The sequence below is a fragment of the Canis aureus genome, chromosome 18, assembly GCF_053574225.1.
Source record: "Canis aureus isolate CA01 chromosome 18, VMU_Caureus_v.1.0, whole genome shotgun sequence".
Classification (NCBI taxonomy): Eukaryota; Metazoa; Chordata; class Mammalia; order Carnivora; family Canidae; genus Canis; species Canis aureus.
The window spans coordinates 53970573-53995531 of record NC_135628.1 but is presented as its reverse complement, the minus strand read 5'-3'; the positions used below and the strand labels follow the sequence as shown (position 1 = coordinate 53995531).

The following is a 24959-nucleotide window of genomic DNA, read 5'->3' as shown; positions in this document are numbered from 1 at the left end:
ACTATTTTGATACCATATAAATACTCTTCATTGTAGACAAGTCGTAGTTCTCAACAGGAACTAGGAAAGCCTCTGGACGGGGCTGGAGACACGGGCTTGGGACACAGGCTTGTCCTTGCCTCCCGAGGTCGCCCTGGGTTAAGCCTGGCTCCCCCTCTGCACATGGGCATTATCCCTGTTCTTTTCCCCTCCCGCCCTCAGTCTTTGTAGAAATACACTCCCAAGACACCAGCAGTCAATTAATGTTTGCTAACCGCCTAGTGGTTTTCAGGAAAGAGAACCTCAAAATCAGAGCGAGTTGGGGACTGGAATGGCAGTGGGAAAACCCACCCTGTCCTGCTATTCCAGAATCCGTAAGTCATAGCTCTCCCTCCGTGCTGCCTCCACGGCCCCGAGTGGATCTCTGAGAGCTGCCAACCTGGAGCAACGAGCAGAGGCTAAGGTGGGAGTGCACGGACGGTGTCCTTGGCTCTGGCATCTGAGTATGCGCCCTGCTGCTGCCACAGGCTGCGCTGGCCTGAGGACCTGACCCAGAGCCCACTGGGGGGGGGGGGTGGGAGGGGGAAATGCGGGCTCTTCTCCCTCACCCCATGTAGCCTCTGCTCCAACTAATTAAGCTTCAGTTGTGTGGTGACACCAAAGGGACCCACAGCGTTGGGTACAACCTAGCCACACTCCAAGCTGAGGCTGCGGAGCATTGTGGAGGAGTGGGGACGAGCTGCAGGTAGGGAGGAAGGCGAGTAGGCTCTTTCCCATGTGCAAAGTGGCTGCAGATGAGCCCGGCTTGGGTCTGCATGAGGCCCACGGCACACTGGCAGCCTGGGCTTTTAGGGTGCGCAGCCCTTCTCTTCCCTGCCCTTCTGGTTCTCCTCAGCTCACTCATCTGAGTTTAGACAACTCCAGCGGTCACCAGCATCGCCAGTGACTTCTCAAATGTAGGACTCAGAGCCAAGAATTCCTGGCCCAGTCTCAGTTTCTGTGAGCACCGGATCTTTGTCTGCGGCCTGGATGATAAACTACTTAATGCAGAGGATCCTTAAGGAGATAAAAGGAGATAACAGAACTTGTTCTGCTACATCCCTCCATCCAGATGGCACCTTATCACCCTGGGCTGCAATGATGTGCTCATACGAATGTCTCATCTTGCTGCCCATGGGCACCTGCCGGGCTGTATGTGTCTGACACATGGCAGGCTATCACACCAAGTTAATCAAAACTGACGCATGAGCCAGATCTGGTATACAGATGTTTTTTTTTTTTTTAAGCCCCTGCAGGGTGTGTAAAGGGTTTTTTTGTTTTTTGTTTTGTTTTGTTTTTTAGGATTTTTGATTTGTTGTTGAAATCAGGAGATATGTTCACAAATCTGAACTCCCCATCTTCTCTGAAAAGTTACGGAGATGGGGCTCTAGGGCCCATATTCCTCCTACTTGCTGGTAATCTGTGCACACTCAGGAGAGGCTGCTCCCTTTAGAAGATTCTCTCTACCCTGCCCCTATGCTTCCCTTCTTCTCCCACCCGAGCTACTTCCACTGCACTTGGCGATTTTACCTACCTGGTCCCTGCAGCAGCTGCTGCTGCTGACTCGGGCAGTAACAGAAGCAAGTCTCCATGAGCCCCACCAAAGAAAGTTTTCAACATGCTTGCTCAAAAGGCAGCACCTGGGGCTTGCCAGGCCAAGAGAATATACTGTATAGTAAGTCACCTCCAGAGAGAGGCTGGCCCCATAAGGAAGTACTCCAGATAACCCAGATGCTCCTAGGTGGCCAATGGCAGTGAAGTTCAGTTGATATGGCTGTAATCAGTCCTCTTTTTCCATTCACCCTCTAGTGAAAATAGGCAAGAGTATGCTATTTGTTCAAGAAGGGGGAGAGCTGGCACTAGCTTTATTGAGCCACTGTCAGTCATCAAGGAAAACCCCTCTGGTCTTTTTTTTTTTTTTTAAAGATTTTATTTATTCATCATAGACACAGAGGCAGAGACATAGGCAGAGGGAGAAGCAGGCTCCAAGCAGGGAGCCCGACATGGGACTCGATCCCAGGTCTCCAGGATTGCGCCTTGGCCCAAAGGCAGGTGCTAAACCGCTGAGCCACCCTCCCTCTGGTCTTCTTTATTCCACTATTTTAACCATTATCACCAGGAAACTGACCCAGGAAGCATCCAATAACAAAGAAGGTAGTGGAGGGAATCATTCTAGGCCAAGGCACAGAGTGGGCACAAACACGGAGGTGCAAGGTTATGGGGGGGCGTTATGAAGGGCCCACAGCCGGTGGTGTGACAGGGCGTGCAGCTGGAAAGATGGCAGCTGCCACATGAAAGCAATGAGCCAAGAAGCGAGGACTTAAGGAAACAGTTACTGGCTTGAGGCCTCTGTGTCAAGGATAATCCACTGCAGTATCGAACAATATTCACATGGAAGGAACCCTGATGGGCAGGCACCATCACCCATCCTGATTTTTAATGTGGAATGCAACACCTGAAGAAAGAACTCCAGAGTAGAGTTTCCAAACCATCTTTAGAAATTTTCAAATTAAATTCCAGCCCCTCACCTGCCCCTGCACTGCCAGGACAGTTTATAAAACTAATTCAATGGAACTGCTCTGGAGGCGGGTGCTGGCCAGGAGGCCCTGACCCAGTCCTTCCGCTCACTATCCTCACTGGGTTCCAGAGCATCACGGAGTGCCAAAGACCACCAAGCTTGAGGACGAGCACCTTTCACAAAGCAGAACAAGCCACCCCAAAAGAGTTCCAAGGGGCCAAGTGCTCCTATAGAGATGAACAGTTCCACTTCCTGTTGCCACATTTTAAACTATTTATTGAATGAGGCAGTAATAGACAGAATGGAAAACAACACAGAATCCATGCTCTGCTACTTGGGTTTTGCTTCTCTTCTTCTTGGCAACTTCTCAAACTATTAGGAGGTTATTTCACCACAAAGGAACACGGACTTTAAAGCCCCTGAACAGCTTCACAATGACGATAAAAAATAATAATTAAAAAAATAACAAGTTGTAGAACTAGGACTGTTTATATGTAAATTTCCCTTCCCTCCCCCTATTACGTACAGAAAAAAACATACAAAGAACATTAGATAGTTTTATATAAAACAAGCAAATACAAGAATTTGAAACTTTTCTCAAAGGCTGAGCAAGACGTGAAGGATCTTTTAATGTCGCATAAAAAAAAAACACATTAAATACACTATCACACGTGGGGGCCCGGGAGGAGGGAGGAAGAGTTGTCCCTGTACTCAAGGAGCAGAGATTTGGCCTGTCGAGAAGTCAGGTGAATTTAGCCACTGGAGACTCAGGGCTTGCAGCTGAGAAATCACAGGATTTCACAGAGAACACCCAGACCAGTCAACGCCCGTGAGGAGGAAGCCGTGGGGCCCGGCGCACAGGCTGCAACCTGGGAAGACTGCCGTGTCCCTTCTGAAACAGGGCCTGCTCCAGGGGTGCCGGAAACACCCAGGTCCCTTTCTCTTCCAAAGCCCCCCGCAGGATGAAGAGCAACCTTCCTCAAGCCAGGCGCTCCTGTCAGTTCCAGTCTCCTCTGTGAAGCTACAGAAAGTTACTGGAAAGGAAAAAAATTGCTCCCATTGGTGTGCCCTGGTCTTTGAAGATCTTTCTCTCCCTCCTTCCTTTCCCCTTCCCGCCCCTCCCCTCCCCCTCCCACTCTCTCCCCTCCAAGCACACGCCCACAAGCACACTTAACACACACGTGCTCCTCAAACCCTTAATACTTCTGTTACCTTCAGTTCATATACATGACCAATTCAGGACTGACCTTAAAACCAAAGCAACCTCTTAAGAGTCGTGATATCAAGAAGGCTTCCTGGGAAGGGGAAGAGATGGGAGGCTGAGGAAAACCCTCTTGTTCCTGCCGGGGGCTTTAAGGACATTCACCTGCCTATGGTAAGGTCAGCACCTGGGCCAGCCCGAGGAGCTCTCAGCTGCCAGACCGCGAGGCCCTTGGACCTTGCAAACACAACTTCTGGACCCTGCCCCATTCTGGAACCTCCTTCCTCAGGTGAGTCCAGCAGGGAGAGCTCTGGGTGGCCACTGGGAGGCAGCTTTGGTGAAGGGCATGGTCACCTCCGCCTGAGTTTGTCAGTAGCTCAACGCATGACCCTGGTATGAACAAAAACCGGGTGACTGTGTCTGGCCACGTACCCTACACCCACTAAACTGGGTGAATTATTTTTTTCCACAGCTCACCTTGATTTCATACAGATAATTCCATGCGGGTTTCATATATATATATATATATATATATATATATACACACATACATACATACATATATATATACTTTATATATATGTAAATGTGTATATCCATATGTACACATATACATATATTCACACTCACACATACACACACGTAAGTATACACACATGTTTCTGCAGAAAGAAGTCCTGCCATAATTTGGCTTTTTCGGGACAGTGAAATTGACAACATGGTATCTTATTCCACCAATCCCAGAAAATCAAGAGTGGTGCTTTAAAAAATGCAATTCCAAAACCCACTGCCTTTCTTCCTTTTTAAAAAAAAGGTTAACAAAACTTTTCTTCCAAAGTCGAGAGACTTAATTCCATTTGATTGCACCTCTGCAAACGTGTAAAAAATTTTGAAGTAGACTAGAAAACAATGCGGTGGTATGGCTGCATGTCACTGTTCCAACGTCACCACCTCCACAGCCTGGCCGTCCATGGTAACTGTGCTGTCCGATATCCGGGTGGTCACAGGAGCCATGGCCACCTGCACGGGCCCGTTGCCCTGGGCGAGGCTGGTCACCACAGTCTGGTACATGCTCACAGGGATCTGGACCAGTCCTGCAGAGACAAAGGGGACACCATTGGACTCAGCTTCCCAGATGCCAGCTGGACAGGGTGCCCAGCCCCAGCCCTTCAGGATGCCACTGTCAGCCTCGTGTAATCGCACACCGACTGTCCAGGCACAAATACATCCCTCTTCTCACCTAGTTTCATTCTTTAAAACAGACCTTCAGGAAAGAAACTTTCAAGAAACCATGGAAATGTGCCCCAGGGCAGGGCCTCCCCAACTTGCCAGATGAGCCTGCCTACCTCTAATTTTAGGAAGGAAGGCTGGTCAGGTGTGAACCCTCCTCCCCAGCTCAACCCTTCTGACTGCCTCCTCCCACTGGGGAAGGCTGCCATTAATCTTCTTTGATGTTCTGCTACTGACTTCAATTGTCTGCCTGCCTATGCTCAAGTTTCTCTCAGCTCCTGGGTGGCCTGGTCAATTATTTAACTCTTGAATTTGGCTCAGGTCATGATCTCAGAGTTCTGAGATCGAGCCTCAGGTCAGGCGCCTATGGAGCCTGCTTAAGATTCTTCCTCTCCTCCCCCAACTCTCAAAAAAAAAAAAAAAAAAAAGGCTAGGGTATTGTTTTCTTGATTTTAGATCCACAGACCAGTAAAATTTAAAAATATATTTTGGGGTCAACTTAAAATAAAAAGACCCAACTGTCTCCTAATATCACTTTCAGAGTAGAAAGGGTGGTTTAGCACAAAGAAAGGAGGAAGCACATCATCTCAGAAAAGGGCAGTCCTTCCTAAGAAAAGTTGATAGCTTTATATGACATGTTAAAAAATAAAAAAAGGATTTCCAGTTAAATGAGATAGAAGAAATGCATAAGAGGAAGCTCCTCTTCCTCTTGAAACTAAAATTATAATGAGGTGCAGGGGAAGGATATAAGTGAGGGGTGCCAATTTGCTATAGAAAATGAAAAGCAAATGTAAAGTGGTTCTGACTTATCAGAGAACTAAAAGCAGCAAGTCCTGTGTTCACGGAGGGCACAGGATATATAGGCCTCACTACTGTAGAAAGAGATGAAAGAAAACAGGAATTGGTAAAAAGGAATTTCCTGGACCAGCAGCGCTCACCCATCCCAACACCCAGACACCCTGACCTTTACTGACAGGACATCTGAAGTTGTCCTACTGAAGAACTCCATTGAGCTCTATTGAGAAGGTGACCTGAAGAGGCCAGGGAATGACCACAGGGATACCTGCTGAGTGGGGAGGTGGGGGGAAGACACTGAAAACTCTGGCCTGCTGTGCTGGCACTTATCCCGGGGCCTACAGACCATCTACTCTGCCCTGCACACTCCCTGACAACTCGCTCTCACTCTTCGGGAATACAAGGTTGAAGACAATGGGGGGAGAGAAGAAAGCAAAGCCTCCGAACTCAAATATTCTCAGAGAAGATATTTATTTATTTTTCTTTTTTTTTCTTTTTTTTTCAGAGAAGATATTTATATCATAAAAATCGGATGCTTTTCTTATAAAGAAATATGAGAAAAAGTTTTAAAATAAAAAAAATCTAAGAGATGAAATATTTTCCAAAGAAAGCAGAAGATAAAGTCAAGGAAACTTCTCAGAGAGTAGAAAAGATTAAAAGATGGAAAGGAGAGAAAATATGAAACTGAAGGGGTCCAGCCTCTGATAAGATGGAATTCCAGAGACAGTTAAAAAAAAACAAAAAACAAAAAACAAAAAACCAGAAGGTAGGAAATTATCAGACACATTGTAAATAAATTTCTAGAACTGAAAAATACGAGTTTCACATTGAAAAGGCCGATTAGATGCCCAGCAGACAAGATAACAAAAGATTGAGGTACTAATGCACATCTTTGCAACATTTTAGAACACCGGAGATAAAGCAATGATCCTGAAAGCTTCCAGAAAGAAAGAAAAGTCATATACAGGGATCCCTGGGTGGCGCAGCGGTTTAGCGCCTGCCTTTGGCCCAGGGCGCGGTCCTGGAGACCCGGGATCGAATCCCACGTCGGGCTCCCGGTGCATGGAGCCTGCTTCTCCCTCTGCCTGTGTCTCTGCCTCTCTCTCTCTCTCTCTGTGACTATCATAAATAAATAAAAATTAAAAAAAAAAAAAAGAAAAGAAAAGTCATATACAAAGAACTGGGAATCAGAATATTGTGGGACTTCCCAAAAGCAAGCCTGGAAGCTAGGAGATGAAGGAGCAAATGCCTTCATGTGTCTGAGAGAAAGCGCTTTCCGGCTAGAACTGTTTCTAGCCCATTAAATGATACCCCTATCAACTGAGTGTGAAGGCAGAAGAAAGGCATCTTCAGAACTGTAAGGGGTCGAAAAGTTGGCTACCCATGCATGCTTTCTCACGAAGTTCTGAAGGATGTGCTCCACAGCAATGAGAGAGAAAACTAAAAAGTGCCCATGGGATCAAGGGGACAGAGAACACATTATGAAGAGCTCTGGGGCAGGCTGAGGGGCCCTGAGCCAGAGCTGGGCAGCAGGTCTGAGAGCACAGAGAGGAAAGACTGGCAGGACAACATGGGCATGGTTTCTGAGGGGTTTTCCAGAAATGGGCAGAACTGGTCATTACTACCAAAAAATAGAAGGGAAAAAGCAAGTAGTAACCATAGTAATATACTTAACTTAGGAGTGGACAGGTTTTTTTTTTTTTTTTTTTTTTTTAAAGATTTTATTTATTTGAGAGAGAGAGAGTACACAGGGAGAGGGAAAGAGAAGCAGACTTCTTGCTGCGCAGGGAGCTCGACAAAGAGCATGATCCCAGGGCCTCAGCATCATGACCTGAGCTGAAAACAGATGCTTAACCCACTGAGCCACCCAGGTGCCCCTGGAATGAACAGTTTTAATGTAGTTATAATAATATAAACATACATTGTGGGTTATGAAGAAATTGCAAAACTGCTTCAGCTCAAGAAATAATGACTTAAGACTTTTAGAGCAGTAAAGATATACACCAGAAAGAGCATGAAGTGCTGCCTCTAGGGTATAGTCTTTTTTTAAAAAAAAAGTCCTTTTAGTCCTTTTTGACATTTAAAGCCATATATCATTTTGTTGAAAATAAAAATTTTATTTATTTTTTTTAAAAATGATTTTATTTATTCATTTGACAGCACAAGCAGAGGGAGAGAGAGAAGCAGGCTTCCCATCAAGCAGGGAGCCCAATGTGGGGCTTGATCCCAGGATACTGGGATCATGACCTGAGCCGAAGGCAGACATTTAACCAACTGAGCCAGCCAGGCACCTAAAATAATTAAAAAAAAAAAAAAAAAAAGGTGTTTTGGGCACCTGGGTTCCATTTCCCTCATCTAGACTTTGCATATAGCTCTTAAATGTCTCTAACCAAGCCTCTTTCAGCTCATTCCTCCCTGTCACCTGAGAGATCTTTCTATACCACATCAAATCCTCCATCTCAAGCTTTTCAAATTCCACGTTAAAGAAGTTCTCAAAACCTATATATATATATATATATATATAAAGTTCCTGTTTGATGTTGTATTCAAGACATCTTATGCTCTTCTCTGGTCTAGCTCTGTAGTCTCACCTCCCTCCCTCACCACAGGTATTCTGTGCTCAGGACACCACCCTGGCTCCTCTCATCTCCCAACACAGTGGTCACATGCCTTCCTCTGGGCCTTTGCTCACACTGTTCACTACTGGGAAGTTCCATACTCCCCACTCCTTCCCCTCTAAAAACTGGCAAATAAATAAACAAAACAAAAATGAAATTCAAAAACAAATATAATGGACATGAAATTAAAAAAAAAAACTGGGTTCAGTTGGACGTCCTCTTGGAAGCTGGCCATATTCCAACCCCCATCAATGCTGAGAGTTGCCTCTGCTAGATTCTCAGCACTGGCATGGCTGGTAAAAATGCGTGTGGATAGGCCTTCCTGTCTGACAGAGGGTTACTTCAAGGCCAGGCTTGGCTCTAGTTCATGTTCTGTTTCCCACAGTGTGAGGTACAAGATGTGCCAGAAGAGCAAGAGGCCACAGGAGTCTATTACTGGCCTTGGCAATGTGCAGCTGGGCCCCTACTCCCTGGCCTCTAGACTCCCGAGTATATATGAAGACCATACGACTGCTTCCATCACCCCAGTGTATTCATGATCATCATCACTTTCATCCTCTCTACTGGTCACAAGGGACGAGGTAAAATTAACAAAGTAATACACTTTTTTGTGTTTTTTGTTTTGCCCACTGGCAAAAGTAGGGCACATATGTCATCCTGCAAAGAAGCCACGTGCTGGCACAGAGCAACTAAAACTAGAAGCAAAGATCAGTCTCACTTCTTTACTTTTGCTTCTGAGCTTGATTCAGTTCCCAAAGCTCCAAACTTAAGGGAATAAGTTGCATACTTTATAAAAACAGGGACCACTGTGAGCAGAGAAACTTCCTCACTGTGAACAACCACCCTGAGACTGGGGGCAGGGGATGGGTGTGGGTGGAGACTGAAGGAATTGTCATAGTTACATCTCTGGTTTATGGTATGTTTTCATTTCCCTATTATGTGGATCCACACCAACACTGTTGTTAAAAGTTTTAGTATTGTGGGAGATTTGCTCCAGGGTAAAATGGAGGAAGGGGCAAATTGCAGAAATATATATTGGCTGCCACTGCTATAACCAGAACAATCCTCTGAATGCAAACTGATCTTGTTGCCTTTTACAATTCTTCAGTGACCCAGGGATATTAGGTCCAAACCTTGCAGGATTTAAGCCCTTCATTTCATCCCACGTTGTTCAGTTTAGCCTAGTGACCACGAACCCCCACCTGTTTTACACTCTGATCTGGTTAACTTGACTGAGTCTCCATGACCTGCATTCAACTATGACTTCTGCCTGCAATGATGGGCCTGGACTTGTGCCTTGAATGGGCTCCTATTCTTCCTTCCACAGTCAGCTGCAGTCTCTCCTCCCTGGCCCTAGCTCCTCTTCTCTGGAGGTCACAAGCACTTTGCACTGGCCTCCATGGAGGCAGTGGTTATGTCCACCATCACTGTTTGCATGTCTTTGGGAGGACTATCAATTCCTCCAGGGAGGGACAGAGTGTCCATCTTTGAGTCCTCAGCAATCAGTGGGGACTCAAAAAGATTTCTGCACTCACGGATGAAACCTGCCTTCTGAGGTTGCACAGGTGCCCCTCCCGGAGACAGGGTGACTGAAATGGCACAGCTTAGGGTGATGAGGCATTTTAGAGTGGAAGCTCCCCATCCAGACAATACTCACATAAAAACTACTCTGTTCAGGACTCATCCAAAGAAAACCACTTTTAAAGATTTCATCTTATTTCACCTCACGATCAGGGAACGAATAAATTTGGCCTCCACAACTGGGTGATGAAGTGACTCCGACACAAAGCTGTCTCAAGAGTGAATGGTGACAGCAACTGCATCTCTGAAATGCTTTTCGGAGGGCAAAATTCCACATACACAGCCATTTCATAACTCCAAATGCCTCAAAATCCCAATGCCGTTATTTTCTGCATGTGGTTTCAATCTACCTCCACCTTAAATCACCACATTACCATCCTACCGTGGGGATTTGAGAATTTCAGAATCTCTCTCTCTCTCTCTCTCTCTCACATACACACAGCCATTTCGGCACGGGATTAGATTAAATCGTCTCAGCAGCTCTGACCCAGCAGCCCTCCTGTCCATGGAGGGGCGGGGGAGGGCCCAGAGGCCTGCAAACCAGCGCACTAAGTCTGTAGCTGCCCTTGGAAGAGAGATGATTAAACGCTGAGGTACAGTAATCAGGCTGGGATTGTCCCTGCATCTGCTCAGCCAGCCCTGATTAGCCCTAATCTAGAAGGTGTATGTTAATCTCAGTTTGTATTCTGGGTCATTTCGATTAAGCAACAGGAAGCCCTTCACATTCTACTTTAAAGGTTGGAAGTTCTCTTTTATTTTTCTGAGAGATCCTGTTCAATCCTAGCAGTAAGTCTCTTGGCATTTGTATAGCACTTTTCAAAGCCCTCTTTTTTTTTTTTTAAAGACTTTTATTTATGCATGAGAGACATAGTGAGAGAGAGAGAGAGGCAGAGACACAGGCAGAGAGGGAGAAGCAGGCTCCATGCAGGGAGCCTGATGTGGGACTCAATCCTGGGTCTCCAGGATCAGGCCCTGGGCTGAAGGCGGCGCTAAACCGCTGAGCCACCGGGGCTGCCCTCAAAGCCCTCTTACATCCACTGTGTATCATCTGATTTTTGCTAAGACCCTAGAGAAGCAGGCTGGGCAGGTGTTCCTCCCTTTCACAAATGATAGGCAAGTTCCTTTGGGAGAACCAGGGACTTATCCTAAAGGCACATACTTATAAAGTCCTGAAGATTTAGTACCCCAGTCTCCAGAACCCCAATATTTCAAAGCCATAAGAAACCTTAGCATTCACTCAGTTTAGTAAATCCCTTTTGCTTTAAACTCAAAAGTAAAAAGTTTATTAAAAAAAGTAAACACAGAACAAGACAGAGTGGTTTTCACCCCAAGATGACTGAGTGCACTTGTCGTTAACATAGGCTTCTTGAAATTAAAGCCTTTGAGTCTCTTCAGCAGAGGAAATCCTGAGCGCCTTTCTGTGCCTTCAAGGGAGAGCTCTGGGTGCCAAATCACTATAGCGCGGTACGTGTTGTGTAAGGAGGAGCCTGTGTGGATGAGCCCATGGTGTGGCACCTGTCAGTGTAAAGTGGTAACATCTGCCTTTATTTCCAAATGTAAACAAAATTATTTTGGAGGGCTTTCCATTTTTTTTCCCTGAGCGATTTTTTTTTTCTTGGAGTCTTGTTTTTGAGTGAAGAGAAAGATTTTGACATAAATCTTGAATGGAACTGCAGCTCTCAATACAGAGTGCTATCGTTTTATTTCATGGAAGAATAAATCCCTCTCAGTGGCAAAAAAAAAAAGTCAGGTGTCCAGGCTCCTGACCCCCATGGGAGTCTTGCCATGCACCCAACTGCTCTTAACATTGAACAACATGCTGGCAGGGACCTAGAAGGTGGAGCACTACCCTCTTCGTGCTCATTGCTACCTCTCCCCTCAGGCTTCCAGGTAAGTTTTACAAAGTTGGCCAAACTGGGAAGAGGCCAAAGCTGCCTCAGGTCTCAGCACCAGAATTTCCTTGTCCAATAGCAGTCAGACTAAAATCTCAGGAGGGACTGCTGGCTCCAGGACCACATTTCCCTGTAAAAGATAATGAGACCTGCCCCTGCTTATTTCTCTCCCACTTGGGAATCACATACTGGAGCCCACATGATCAAACACACTCCTCCCAGTCTTTCCCCAGTGCAATGAGTGGCAATTATATCCCTCCAGGTGCTCAGGCCCAAACTTTGCAGTCATCTTTGACTTTACATATGATACAGCAGCAAATCCTGTCAACTCGTCCTTCAAATATAAACCTGGAATTCAGCCACTTCTCTTTGCTGCCTCCCTGGACAGAATCGTACCCTCTCTTGCTAGGACTACATTTTTAAAACATGTATTTTTTCTTTATATATATAAAGGGGGAAATAGAGCAAACACATGTGGTGGGGAGGAGCAGAGGGAGAGAGAGAAGCTTAAGCAGCCTCCCTGCCCAGCACGACCCTGAGACCATGAGGTGAGCTGATATCAAGAGGGGGACATTCAACTAACATCCACTCAGGTGCCCCACCATGAGTACATTTTATCTTCCTCCATAATCATCCTGCTTCAGCCCTTGCTCCACTGTAGCCAGAGGGATTTTCTAAAACTTCCATATGACATGATGTGTTATCAGGACAGCCACTGAAAATTCAGATGTCTGGGCTAGGCTGGCTCTGATACAGCTCATGTGCTTCTCACCCAGCATCCTTCAAAGGCCTCCCTTCAAGTCACATGACCTTTTCAGGTAGGACACACAGGGACACTGACCCCCAGTGTGGCCAGGCTTCTACTCAGAGTTCTCCAAGGAGACCCCTGCACAGGATCCATTCTTAAAGGGGACTGCTCATCTCACCAGGGACGTCATTTCACACAAGGTAGATCATCTGCTGTTTAAGCTCCCCGCCGCTTCAGAAGAATCCTTATTTTAACAGAGACTTACTTAAAAAAATAGCTAACCCACAGAGGGCATAGGAAAAAAAGGTACAAAAAAGGGTATAGCGTTGAAAAAAGTCAGTCTCCCTCCCAGAGGCTAACTACTATGGCCAGTTTTGTGGCTGGCCTGTAGTCTCACTGAGACTGTGCATTTGGTAATGTGTGTCTTTTCCCCATTTGAACAATGCATACCATTCATACTCTTCTGCACCTTGCTTTTTGGGGGATCTTTACTTACAAGTATGAAAAGAGTGGCTGCAGAGTATTTCATTTGTATGAAGGTGCTTAATTTTTTTTTTCATGTCAGATGGGTAAGGTGGCAATATTGTAACAAGGTCTGAGGGAGGTACAACCACAGGAACACCCAATCATCATGCTTATGAACTACAAAAGGATTTGGAGGTGCTTGGTTTTGACTAACTAGTGCTCTGATGACTCACACCTTGGCTTCCCAATCTTTTGGTATTATGCCAAATGTACTGCAATTTCTCAAAAATGCAAGGATTTACCAAAGAATATGACTTCTTAAGAGGATATTTATACTTTAAAATTTCATAGGTGCAGTAATGAGGGGACTCCTAACTGTTTTGCTCAGCCCAATTCCTTTCAAGATTCAAATTCCTAATCTATTGCTAGTAGTGGGATTTAAGATTAAGGCATGATAAGTGACAGGGGAATATACTTTTGGACAGACATTTGTCTTTGAGCCTCTCAAATCGTTATTATACGGGTGGCAGATAATGCCATCTACTCATAAGCCTGGTCTTGTCTTCTAATATAAGTGACCATTTGCTCATGTTACAGGGCTTGGCCTTGTTTTCTGCAAAACAGGAGGCCATGAGTTTATAGTGGTCTGTCTCTGATGGTGGCACCAGGGGAGGCTTTGTGGTAGACCATGGGCGCCAATAAGAGTAACTTTAAAGGTTAGGGTCACAGCCTTGCACACTCTGAATTTATCATTCATGAGCGGATCTACTCTATTCCTGACCTCTCCTGAGGTAATGAGTTTCATCACTTACCTACTGTATAATGGAATACACAGACACGTGTACGTGTGTATGTATATTTGCAATTTATTTACCTAGAGGAATTAATTTACTTTCCTTCAGGCTAACTCCTTAAGTGTTCTGTGATTTGATGAATACATCTACATATCACAGTTAGCTAAATCTTCCTGAAGTAACATTTAGCAATGGCTATCCTGTCCCACCAAAAAAACAAAACAAAACAAACCCTCACTTTTGGTGGCTGTTTACTATGGGAAAAATAAAGTTCAAACAGCTGGTTTGAAGGATTACATCAGCCTTTCCCACAAATACTCTACATTCTCTCTTCATTACAACCGTACCTGTCTCCTTACTGTACCCTGGCCACCACATATGTCTGCTCAGACAGATCCCTCTGCTTAGCACTATCCCCTGCTGATGCAAGTCCTGTTCTTCCAACAGTCTCCATACCTTTCCCAGAGTCCATCCAGATAGCACAGCCCACACAGGTTTCCTTTCTGTGATTTTACTCCCTCCACCATTTGGCACCAGCTCTGTGCTAACCTGTTTCCAAGTAGTTATTGTTCTCTCTATAATCTGCTTGCTTAGACCATTGGCAGGACTATGTCTTTAAATACTGAGCAGCTTGAACATAGTAGATGCTTAATAATGAAATATGACTATAGAATAGTGTTCTTCATGCTTTTTAGAAACTTGGTTACATTCCTATCAGCTTTGGCTTCCACAGACTGAAGAAGGCCTTGGAACCTTTCACTCTGCTCCTGAGTGCAGCAGGATTTTCACAACAAGACTCAAGGTACGGTAGCCAAATACTGTTTGGCTAATACCAAAATAGGCTGTTTTATTTCCATGAAAGGCTTGCTGGTCAGAAAGACTACATGTGACTCCTGGCTCTGCCATTGAATGGCTTATGAACCTCACTTTCCTCAACTGTAAAATAGCAGTCACTAATCTCACAGGGCTGTTGAGGACTAGATGTACTGACTTAGGCAAGGTCTGGCATAGTTCCTGGCACATAGTAGGTATACTATAAATGTCAGCTACTTTTCAAAGATGACTTTGAACAAGAGGTTGAATGAAGTCTGGTGGGGCCACAGACGTTAGACTAAAGCTCTCAGGAAACAGAAATGAAAGCAGAGACGGCACAGATCTCCTTTCAGCAGTGATTTGTTCCTGCCAGGAAGCACATCATTCGCCAAAGGCCTCCAAAGATGTAAAGATTAGAGATAAAAGCCATGAAATCAGGGCAGATGGACTGGCGTGCAGCTTCCTTTCTGAGATGCAGATGGACGGTCAGAACTGGCACTGGATCTACACTGTGACATATATGGAATCACTGCCGACTCTGCACTGGTAAATAGATAATCCAGGTGAAACCGCTAGTCAATAGTGAGAATGTTAAATATATGGTCAGGGGCAGTAGGATATGATATCATCACTCTGATAAATTTCTAAGCCCCTCCAGATAATAACGACATAGGCTCAAGTGTAGCAGAGCACAGAGTTACAGGCCTGGCCACTATCACCCAGAACCAGACTGCCCTCCCCCTACTCCACCCTGCGACGAGACAGAGCAGGACAGACAGCCTCAGGAAGAATGGGCCTTTCATTTGCCCTCACAATCTGGGAAACCTCTGGGAATTGTTGTTTGCTGTAACTGAATCTTTCAGCCCAAAGGCCTTCCAAGTTGGTCATGGAAATATCTTTAGTTGGGAGAAAAATATTGATGGTTGTGAGAGAAAAAGAGCTACACAAAGAAATTTATCAAATAAACACAACATTTTCTGGAAGATAATAAAACATTTTTAAAGACTGATTTATTTATTTTAGAGGGAGAGAGAGGGAGGGAGGAGGGAGAGAGCATAGGCAGGGGGAAGGGCAGAGGGAGAGAGTCCTAAGCAGACTCCACACTCAGTGTGGAACCCGACATGGGGCTTGATACCATGACCCTGAGACCACAACCCAAGCTGAAATCAGGAGTAGGTTGCCCAACCAACTGTGCCACCCAGGCACTCGAAGAGAAAGAAGTCTTAAAACCCAAAGGAAAAAATTACAATATAATGCCTTCTGTAGTTTATGGATGTGAAAGCTGACTACAGGTATCAGGAAAATGCTGGCTGAAATGGGGAACCAGAAGACTTTAATTGGAAAGGACTGGAATAAATAAGTAAGAAATAAAGCCATGAATTATATTACCTAAGTAAGTTCTGCAGTTTTTGTGTTTTATTTTGTTTTATTTTTAGGTGGTTTTATTAAAGCACAGGGACAGGGCCCATGGGCAGAAAGGCTGCGGCTGCCAGTTCTGAAGTTTTTGAAGAGCCACCAAGCATTATCTTCAGGTGTGTCAAAAGGTGACAGGCAGGAGGGAAGTACTTTAAAGTCTTATTTGCAGACTTGAAAAAGAATTTGCACCAGGGACTGATGTCTAAGGCAAGCCACTATTAAAGGAAGAAAACTAGGTATGGTATGTACTGGTGTAGAGATGGGAGAACATGAAAGGAACTCAGGGAAAGAAGCTAGTCCAGTAGGCGGGTGGCAGATAGAGGCTGAGAATAACAAACAAGGACCAGATGGAAAGAAGACAATTACAGGGCAAGAAGGGGAAGGTCATGAAAAGAATGTCAATATCAAATGACAAGGAGATCCAGGGAACCCTCCTGATGCTAAGACAAGGAGGAAACAGAGAAAAGTATTTCTCTCCCAGTCATTCTGTTATATTAGCTGCTTCTGGGACATTTAATCTTTCTTTTCCGTGTTTTCTAAGTCCCTGGCTTTTGGGTGAATTTGTGGGATTTATGGATTAAAATATGTATTATACCTGGCGTACTGAGTATTCTCATGAAGCCGATAGCAGCCTCCTAGGTGCCTTGGTGTAACAGGCACTTCTTGGCATACAAGATTTTCTACCCCCTTGCTAGACGATGTCAACCCTGTTTTGGAGAAACCACTTCCCGTGATAACTATCATAGCAGAAATTCTGTCCTTTGCCTGATTTTTCAGACCACCAGGCAATTTCTCTTGCCCACATCCCACAAGCCAAATGTTAAAAATGAATCCATTTTTCCTTTATTAGTAAGTGTATTTCAAAACATATTTTGGAGATACAATTTCACAGTTTGCTTTTGAAATTATTGGGAGTGTCCAGGAACATCAATGAAGTCAGGGTTTTGTGCTTCAAAACGAACCACTGTGGTATATTACCCCACAGGCCGAGCTCCCAATGTGGGGTTGAACAAGCTAACTCCAAGGCCTGCTGATCTACCCAATAGGGCTTTACACTGAAAATGGCAGGAGAGAAAAGTGTTCAGCTAAAGTTTGTGGGACATGTGTATGCTCAGGAGGACATGTGATTTGACTGTACAGAGAAGGGCAGGAGATACCTAGGAAAATTCAGAAGAAATCACTGGGAAGAAGGAAGACACTCAAGGTCCCTAAAGTCTATGCACCAGTAGACAGGGTATGAGCAATATGTAAAGGATTGATTTTTTTTTTAATATTTTATTTTTAAGTAATCTCTATACCCAACATGGGGCTCGAACTTCTAACCCCGAGATCAAGAGTCACATGCTCTACCGACTGAGCCAGCCAGGTGTCCCTAAAGCATTAATATTTTTATTTTTATTTTTATTTATTTATTTATTTATTTATTTATTTATTTATTTATTTTTTAAAGTATTTTTAAATAAAAGAAGGGGGGGTAGGGTAACTGGATGATAGGCATTAAGGAGCACATGTGATATAATGAGCACTGTTATTATTAAGATTTTATTTATTTAATACAGGGGAGAGAGAGCGAGCGAGCACGCACAAGCAGGGGGAGCAGCAGGCAGAGGGAGAAGGAGAAGCAGATTCCCCACCGATCAGCAAGCCAGATGAGGGGCTGGATCCCAGGGCCCTGGGATCAGGACCTGAACCGAAGGCAGATGCTCAACTGACTGAGCCACCCAGGCACCCCTAACAACACAAAACTTTCAAAAAGCACTGAGCAAGATGAGCCACGAGAATGTGCTACAGAGGAACAGCCACAGGAAACTGCCTCCCCTGTATGTCCTGGTGTCCGGGGTGCAAAAACCATCTCTTGACAATCTCCCATGGAGGGTTTTATAAACCCTTCGGTCAACATGCCAGCACACTGAGTGCTAAAGGTGTGCATATTGGTAAAAGCAGATCTTACAGTCAGCTCTTAGTTGTGTTGAAGGGAAGGTGGGCCACTTCTCGGATACCTCCCCTTCTAAACTGGAATTTATGATGTGCTTTTCTTATAGCAGACTTACTTCCTAATAATGTCTCCTTTAAGCTAATATGAAAACTAATTTGTATTCCCTAAGTACCCAGCAGCTGGGTGAGGGGTGGAGGAGATGGTCTGGGCTTATGCTAGCTTGTTGAAAGAAACTGTCCAAGGATTTAAAATGTGTCATGACTAATCTGCATGACAGATAATCTGTATGTGGCTCCTGAGAGTGGACTATATTTTACATTTATAAAATGGACAACTACTCTGTCTCAAAGGGCTGCTGTGAGGAATGTTATATTTACATGATTTAAGTTCTGGAGAAAAAAAGGACAAGATCTAAATTTGAGTTCGTTTTGTTATTTCATATAGGTTTCCTCATAGGAGTCAAAGCGACCATGCAGTGGCTATCAGAGGCAGGTACAGAGAGGAAGCAAGATTCAAGATCTGGCCCTTGGTCTCCAGAGTTGCTAAAAATGGAAGGCACCACCAGTTCAGTGGTCTACCCTACTCCACATGGTGCACAAAATGAAGAATTCATATACATATTCTTGGCCCTCTTGTTAGTCAAACAGCAGGGCCTTGAAAGCTTAAGGAAGGATAGACCAGGGAGTAGGCCAGCTGAAAATGGACCTTCCTAAGATTAAAGCCCTTTCTCATGGTTATAACTCATTACTATTATTTTGAGTGTGTGTGAGGGATGGGGAAAGGACTTGAGATTCTTGGAGGAAAACAATTGTTTAAGGTGGGAAGATAAAGATCACATTCTAAATAATACAGCTGGAAGGAGTTGTTCCAAAAACATCCAAGCAAATTCCCTTTTTCACTTCCCACAAAGCTGAAACAGAAACTCCAAGGCTGGCTAAAGTGGTCAAGACATTTCAAAAGGTTCAGACTAATCTCTAACAGTGCTGTCCACCAGAACTCACTGTAAGGATGGCCACGTTCTATTTGTGCACTGGCCAATATGGTGGCTATAGAGCACGTGAAATGTGGCCAATAGGACTGAGGAACTCAATCTTTGACTTTATTTAAAGTTTAAATAGTCAGTGCAGCTCTAAAACCTTCCCAGAGTTTCCAGTGAGCCAACTCCACATCATAAACATGCTTCAATTGTACACACACTGTAGAACATGATAAGAGTTGCCTTTGTTACCTAGAAACTCAATCTGAAACTGGATGCTCTGCATTCACCTAAAATATGTTTTCCTCACATTTCCCTTATTTATGTCATTGCTTTTTTTTTCCCCCTTTTGCTGCTCTACCCCATCAACTTATTTTAATACCTCCCTCCCGGCCCCCTGCAGAGTCCCCAGGTGAGAAACTTCAACATTTGAGAACAATATAGTATAGCTCTACAGTATAGGACTACGAGCAGTACAGAAAGGCTGGGCAGGACAAAAGCTGAAGAACTGCTGGACGCCGGCTCCGTGAGCCGATCTGATAGCAGGGTTTGTCTCACTTAGAACAGTGTCTCAGTTTCCAGATTTAGACCCCTTCAGTGATTTTCAGATCCAATTGCTAGCTTTACAACGGAAAAGATGTGTTTATCAATTTCACTTCGAAAACCCCATTTAGCCTCTGAAAATCTCTAAATTGGGGCCTTTCTAATAATGAAGATTTGGTGTAATTATAATGTCACAGGCATTTGTGCTGACAAAGCAAAACCAATATGTCTCCTTGCTGGGTCTCTGCTCTCAGTCTGACCAACAGGAGGAGAAAAGAGGCTTTGTCAGGAGCAGATGTGCAGTGGGAGGCCCCGGGAAAGCAGATCTGTTGAATGGAGCAGGTGCCACTTAGACATTCACTTTACTGACTCCAACCACAACCTCCCCTTCATTTGATATCCTGCTCTTGGCAGGAGGATGGGGAGAAAGCATCATACAAAAAGGAAGCGTGTTTATCCTGTTCAGATTACGGCTCTGCCAGGCTGCTGCTGCTGCTGGGTTCTGCATATTCGCTCTTTATTAAGCAAATGGTAGAGCTGGGAAGTGAATCCCTGTATTTACACAGGTAATCTGAGAGCCAGAGGGCCCTAAACCATACTGGCTGCGATGTACAAGCTATCAGAGTTAATAACAGTGTGCTGACATTCCTTCAAAATCCTAATGGAAGAAGCATAAATAAAAAAAGGAAAGTCTACTTTCCACATGGACCTTAAAGACTTCATTCTGTTGGAGTTTTTCCTGTCAATGATAGTCTCGCTCTTGTGTGAACAGTGATTAATCCACTTTTTACATGCTCAATTAAAACCTACTTTTTCATCTATGTATTAAATAGAAATGACTCCAATTAAAGTTGTCCAATTATGGCTCCGGATTTGGTATGCCAAAAAAAAAAAAAAATTCCCTTTACAGAATATTACCTGCAATGACAGGCACCAAGATTCTGCTGGAATCATCTAAGACCAGAATCTGTCTTTCGAATACAAAGACTCAGAAAGATGTGGGGACCTAAAGGGAAGGAGAATGAGATAAGGAAACATGTAACTTGGCCCTCATGACATTGGGGATTGAGAGGAGACTGGTCAGTCCATCTACCAAGTGGCAGGCACTGCTTCTTGGGAATCTCTGCTCTGAAGCTCTGGCCTGAGTCCTTTGCCCAGAATGTCCCTGGCTCACCAAGTTCCCCAAGCTGAGAATACCTGACACCATCAGATGGAGGAGTAGTGAAGGCATGCCGACCTGGATTGCTAATTCCCTCTGGGGACCTGAGGGGCCAACTCTGGAGGCATTCAGCTTTTAATATGGAAAGTACCTAAAAGCTACCTCAGAAGGACATGGCCATCGCTCAGATGAACACCAAGAATAGAGACCAGTGTGTAGTGGTCTGTCATTTCATTGTAAAGGCTCTCCCTTTCTGCAGTCTTTAAGTTTTCAAGTAGCAGAGTAATACTTAAGCAATTTCTGGTGTATAAATGATGAATGCCTGAAGCCACCCTCATTTATAATGGTATAGGGGAGAAAATACACCCCTCTCTGGACTAACCAACTCTGCAAGGAGAAAGACGAATCTAAACATCACACTCTTTCAAGACACAGCCTGGTCCTTCTGGAGGTATCCACAGGTCAGTATTTTTACGGGAGACAATGGCACCAGAGAACCCTGATAATTAGAAACCCCTCCAGCTGTGGGGGCTATGTCTGATGAGTGACAGGAAAGACTTGGTCATTCTGGATTACTGAATCTTACTTTTGTTTCTCTAGCATGCCTGAGGGACACAATATGTTTTATCAGTAACAGAGGCTTTCTAAAGCAGGGATTCTCAGCATGACATCCATTCCCTGCTCCCTCCAAATGAAGGCTTACTGGACCAGATCCTAAGAATGTGTCCCAGAGGAGATAAGATCGAACCCTCTGCAGATTAATTTCCTTCCCGTTCAGTGTGTTTAATAACAACAACAGTAGTAGTAGTAATAGTAGTTAACAGTTATGGCATACTTACAATGCTCCAGGCACTAAAGAGAGTGGAACTAAATATTCTGTGCTATCTGCTGGCCCCTAAAATTAGTGTGATCGACATATCTCCCTGGATGGGCAAAAGCGGGGAGCCAGAAAAACTGCCATTTCCCTCTGGCAGCTATTCCGGAAGGCATTTTGGATTTTAGGAGGTAACTATGAAGGGAGTTGGGAAGGAGGACAAGCTTCAGTGCTATAAAAGGGCTAGGAAGTAACACACATGGGGCAGAAAACTGTGAATCTGAGTATTCTAGAATTGAGAGCCCCAGTATACACCTCTATGTTCTTATCTCAGAAGCAGTCATGTTTTCATTGTAAAGTCTGGAGTTTATCCAATAGTAATGAATTCTTTCAGCCTTGTGACCCACTGGGCTCTGGATATTTTATCCTTTTGGGGGTCATTATAAATCATTAAAGCACCTAGCCTCAAGATGCCTGCAGTCAAGAAGAGAAATCTGCACTTGTAAGGCATCTGGGTGGAAATGTGTAAGGGGCCTAGGTCGTGCATAAAGAGACTAGGAGGTGGGTCTAGGTGTCTTCATTGCCTTTTTTTTTTTTTAGATTTTATTTATTCATGAGAGACACACAGAGAGAGGCAGAGACATAGGCAGAGGGAGAAGCAGGCTCCCCAGGGAGAGCCCGATGCAGGACTTGATCCCAGGACTTCAAGATCATGCTCTGAGCTGAAGGCAGATGCTCAACCAATGGGCCACTCAGGTGTTCCCTCCCCTTCTTTTTTAAAGATTTTATTTATTTGAGAGAGAGAAAGAGAAAGAGGATGAACAAGAGGAGGGGCAGAGCTAGAGGGAGAAACAGACTCCCCATTGAGCAGGGAACTGACTTGGGGCTCTATCCCAGGGCCCTGAGATCATGACCTGAACTGAAGGCAGATGCTTAACTAACTGAGCCACCCAGGCACCCCTCCATTGCCTCTTGTCTCAGGTTTTCCTGCTCAGGACTCTGCGGTGCACAAAAATAGGCCAGTTCTTCTTGCAACCCTCCTGCCCAGCTGTTTACTGGTTGCGGATTACTGCAGTCACATGGTAGTGTTTTGTTTTTTAAGCAAAGCCATGCTGTCTATGAGGTGAGGTCACTGGGAGGCAAGGATCATGAAGTATTGGTGTTGTCCTTCCCTGTGCAGAAGGGATACAACTTGCCAGAAGAGAATAGTATTTCTGCTATAGCCTTTGGATTAGTGCTAACCAATACAACTTCCTGCAATGATTAAAATGTTGTTTTCTGTGCAGTTTGTTATTGTAGCTACTAGCTACAAGTGGCTATTTACATTAAAATTTTTTAAAGATTTTATTTATTTATTTATTTGTTTATTTATTTATTTATTTGAGAGAGAGAGTGAGTGGTGCATGCAGATGAGCTCACAGGAGTGGGGGGAGAGACAGAGGGAGAGGGAGAATCAGACTTCCTGCTGAGCAGGGAGCCCAATGTGGTACTACCAGGACCTCAGGATCATGACCTGAGTCAAAGGCAGAGACTTAACAGACTGAGCCACCCAGGAGCCCCATGCCTATTTGCATTTAAATGTGAATAAATTAGAATAAAAAATTCGGTATCTCAGGCCACACATGGCTTTTGAGTACTTGAAATGTAGCTGTGACTGAAGAACTACATTTTTTATTTAACTTAATTTTAATGAACTTACACTTAAATTCAAACAGCCACAATTGTAGCTACTGTATTAGACAGTATACCTGTAGATCTTAGGTTTTGATGCCATTTATTTATTTGTCTCTGCTAAGAGTTATCATGACACTGGCTTCTTTTTTTTTTTAAGATTTTATTTATTCATTCATGAGACAGAGAGAGAGAGAGAGAGAGAGGCAGAGACACAGGCAGAGGGAGAAGCAGGCTCCGTGCAGGGAGCCCAATGTGGGACTTGATCCTGGGTCTCCAGGATCAGGCCCTGGGTTGAAGGCGGCGCTAAACCACTAGGTCACCTAGGCTGCCCATGACACTGGCTTCTAAAGTGAGTAAAATATGGCTATAATCACTCCTTAAAACAATTCTGCAGAACAGTGACCCACACAAAGAACAGTTGAATCAGATGAATAATAAAGACAATGGTTTTCACTTGTTTTATATCTCCTTGACCTCCTTGGTTGGCAAGAAGGACTGAAGAGGAAGGAAGGGAACCACATCGGGCAGTAGCGAGTACTGGAGAACTGGGTTTGGTTTCCAGTTTCACCATTTAGTTGCTGAGTAGGCAAGTCCCAGCTTTAGCTGCCCCTGCAAAATAGCGCCTTATAAGCTCTGTTCTACCCGCTTTACTGGGTGAAGTAGAATAATGCAGAGAGTTCTTGCTTAGTCACTGGCAAGGGGGGTTATGGTGATGGTGGTGGCCATAGCAGTTAAAACAGAAAAGGAAAAAAAGGAGAAAGAAAAGAAAATGATGAAGGTCCTAAATAATGATGGTCAATGCTCATAATCAAAAAGCAAAAATAGAGCAATAATGAGTTATTTTCCTGGTAAGACATCTATCAACATGTTTTCCAGAATGAAAACTATGCACTTTAAGAAAAGAGTTACCTGACTTAAATAGGGAAATGCTGTTTGCAAAGAAAGTGTGTTGTCCACATCTGTCCACAGATTGTCCACATGAAGCATCTGTGCCCTGGGTGCTGGCCGCAGGGCTGCTGCAGTTCCCCAGCTACAGGCCCTCCTGTACTCAGCCCTCTTTTTTCTGAACCATCCTCATCTGATTCCTTCTAAGAAGTAAATCTTTCCAGGTTTGTGAATATGCTCTACCATCCCCTCCATTTAAAAAAGACCTATAATACCAGGGGCACCCAGCTGGCTCAGTCAGTAGAGCATGCTACTCTTGATCTTGGGGTTGTGAGTTCAAGCCCCATGTTGGGTGTAGAGATTGCTTAAAAATAAAATATTTTGGGATGCCTGGGTGGCTCAGTGGTTGAGCGTCTGCCTTCGGCCCAGGGCGTGATCCTGGAGTCCCAGGATCGAGTCCCATATTGGGCCCCCTGCATGGAGCCTGCTTCTCCCTCTTCCTGTGTCTCTGCCTCTGTCTCTGTCTCTCATGAATAAATAAATAAAATCTTAAAAAAATTTTTTTTTAAAAGTACATAAAAATAAAAAAGACCTAGGATTCTAAAGGGAAAAAAGCTGTACGGCACATAAATCTTCATTTGCTTTTTATGACAGAATAGGTAAGACCTCAGCTTGGTTGGACTGAGGCCATTCTAGTATCTGAGCTTCCCTTCTGGTCTTCCTGTCAGTGGAAAAAGAGTCATTTACTCTACAGAAGGGTAGTCTAAAAACCCATAGCTGCCAAAGGTACTGCTCTTTGGGGACTTTAAGGATGGGAGGAGGCTTTTAGCCTAGGACTCCTAGCTCATATAAAACTGTTTGCCTGCTTCAAGTCCAGGAGGTA

The 24959-nt window shown here is 44.5% G+C and overlaps 1 protein-coding gene and 1 pseudogene across 8 annotated transcripts in view; both read right to left on the bottom strand.

The window, feature by feature from the left end:
• Nucleotides 1-2795: 2795 nt before the first annotated feature.
• NRF1 (nuclear respiratory factor 1) overlaps nt 2796-24959 on the bottom strand; it is a 136415-nt gene continuing 114251 nt past the window's right edge. For 7 of the 8 annotated variants that reach the window (XM_077857314.1, XM_077857316.1, XM_077857317.1 and 4 more), the window contains one exon: nt 2796-4831. In XM_077857314.1, the coding sequence (XP_077713440.1) occupies nt 4668-4831 (164 nt within the window). In that variant the 3' untranslated portion in view covers nt 2796-4667. Of the gene's footprint in view, nt 4832-20462; nt 20551-24959 lie in introns of all 8 variants that reach the window. The other variant, XM_077857319.1, reaches the window with a different exon arrangement.
• On the bottom strand, nt 13161-13255 carry LOC144289231 (small nucleolar RNA U13; annotated as a pseudogene).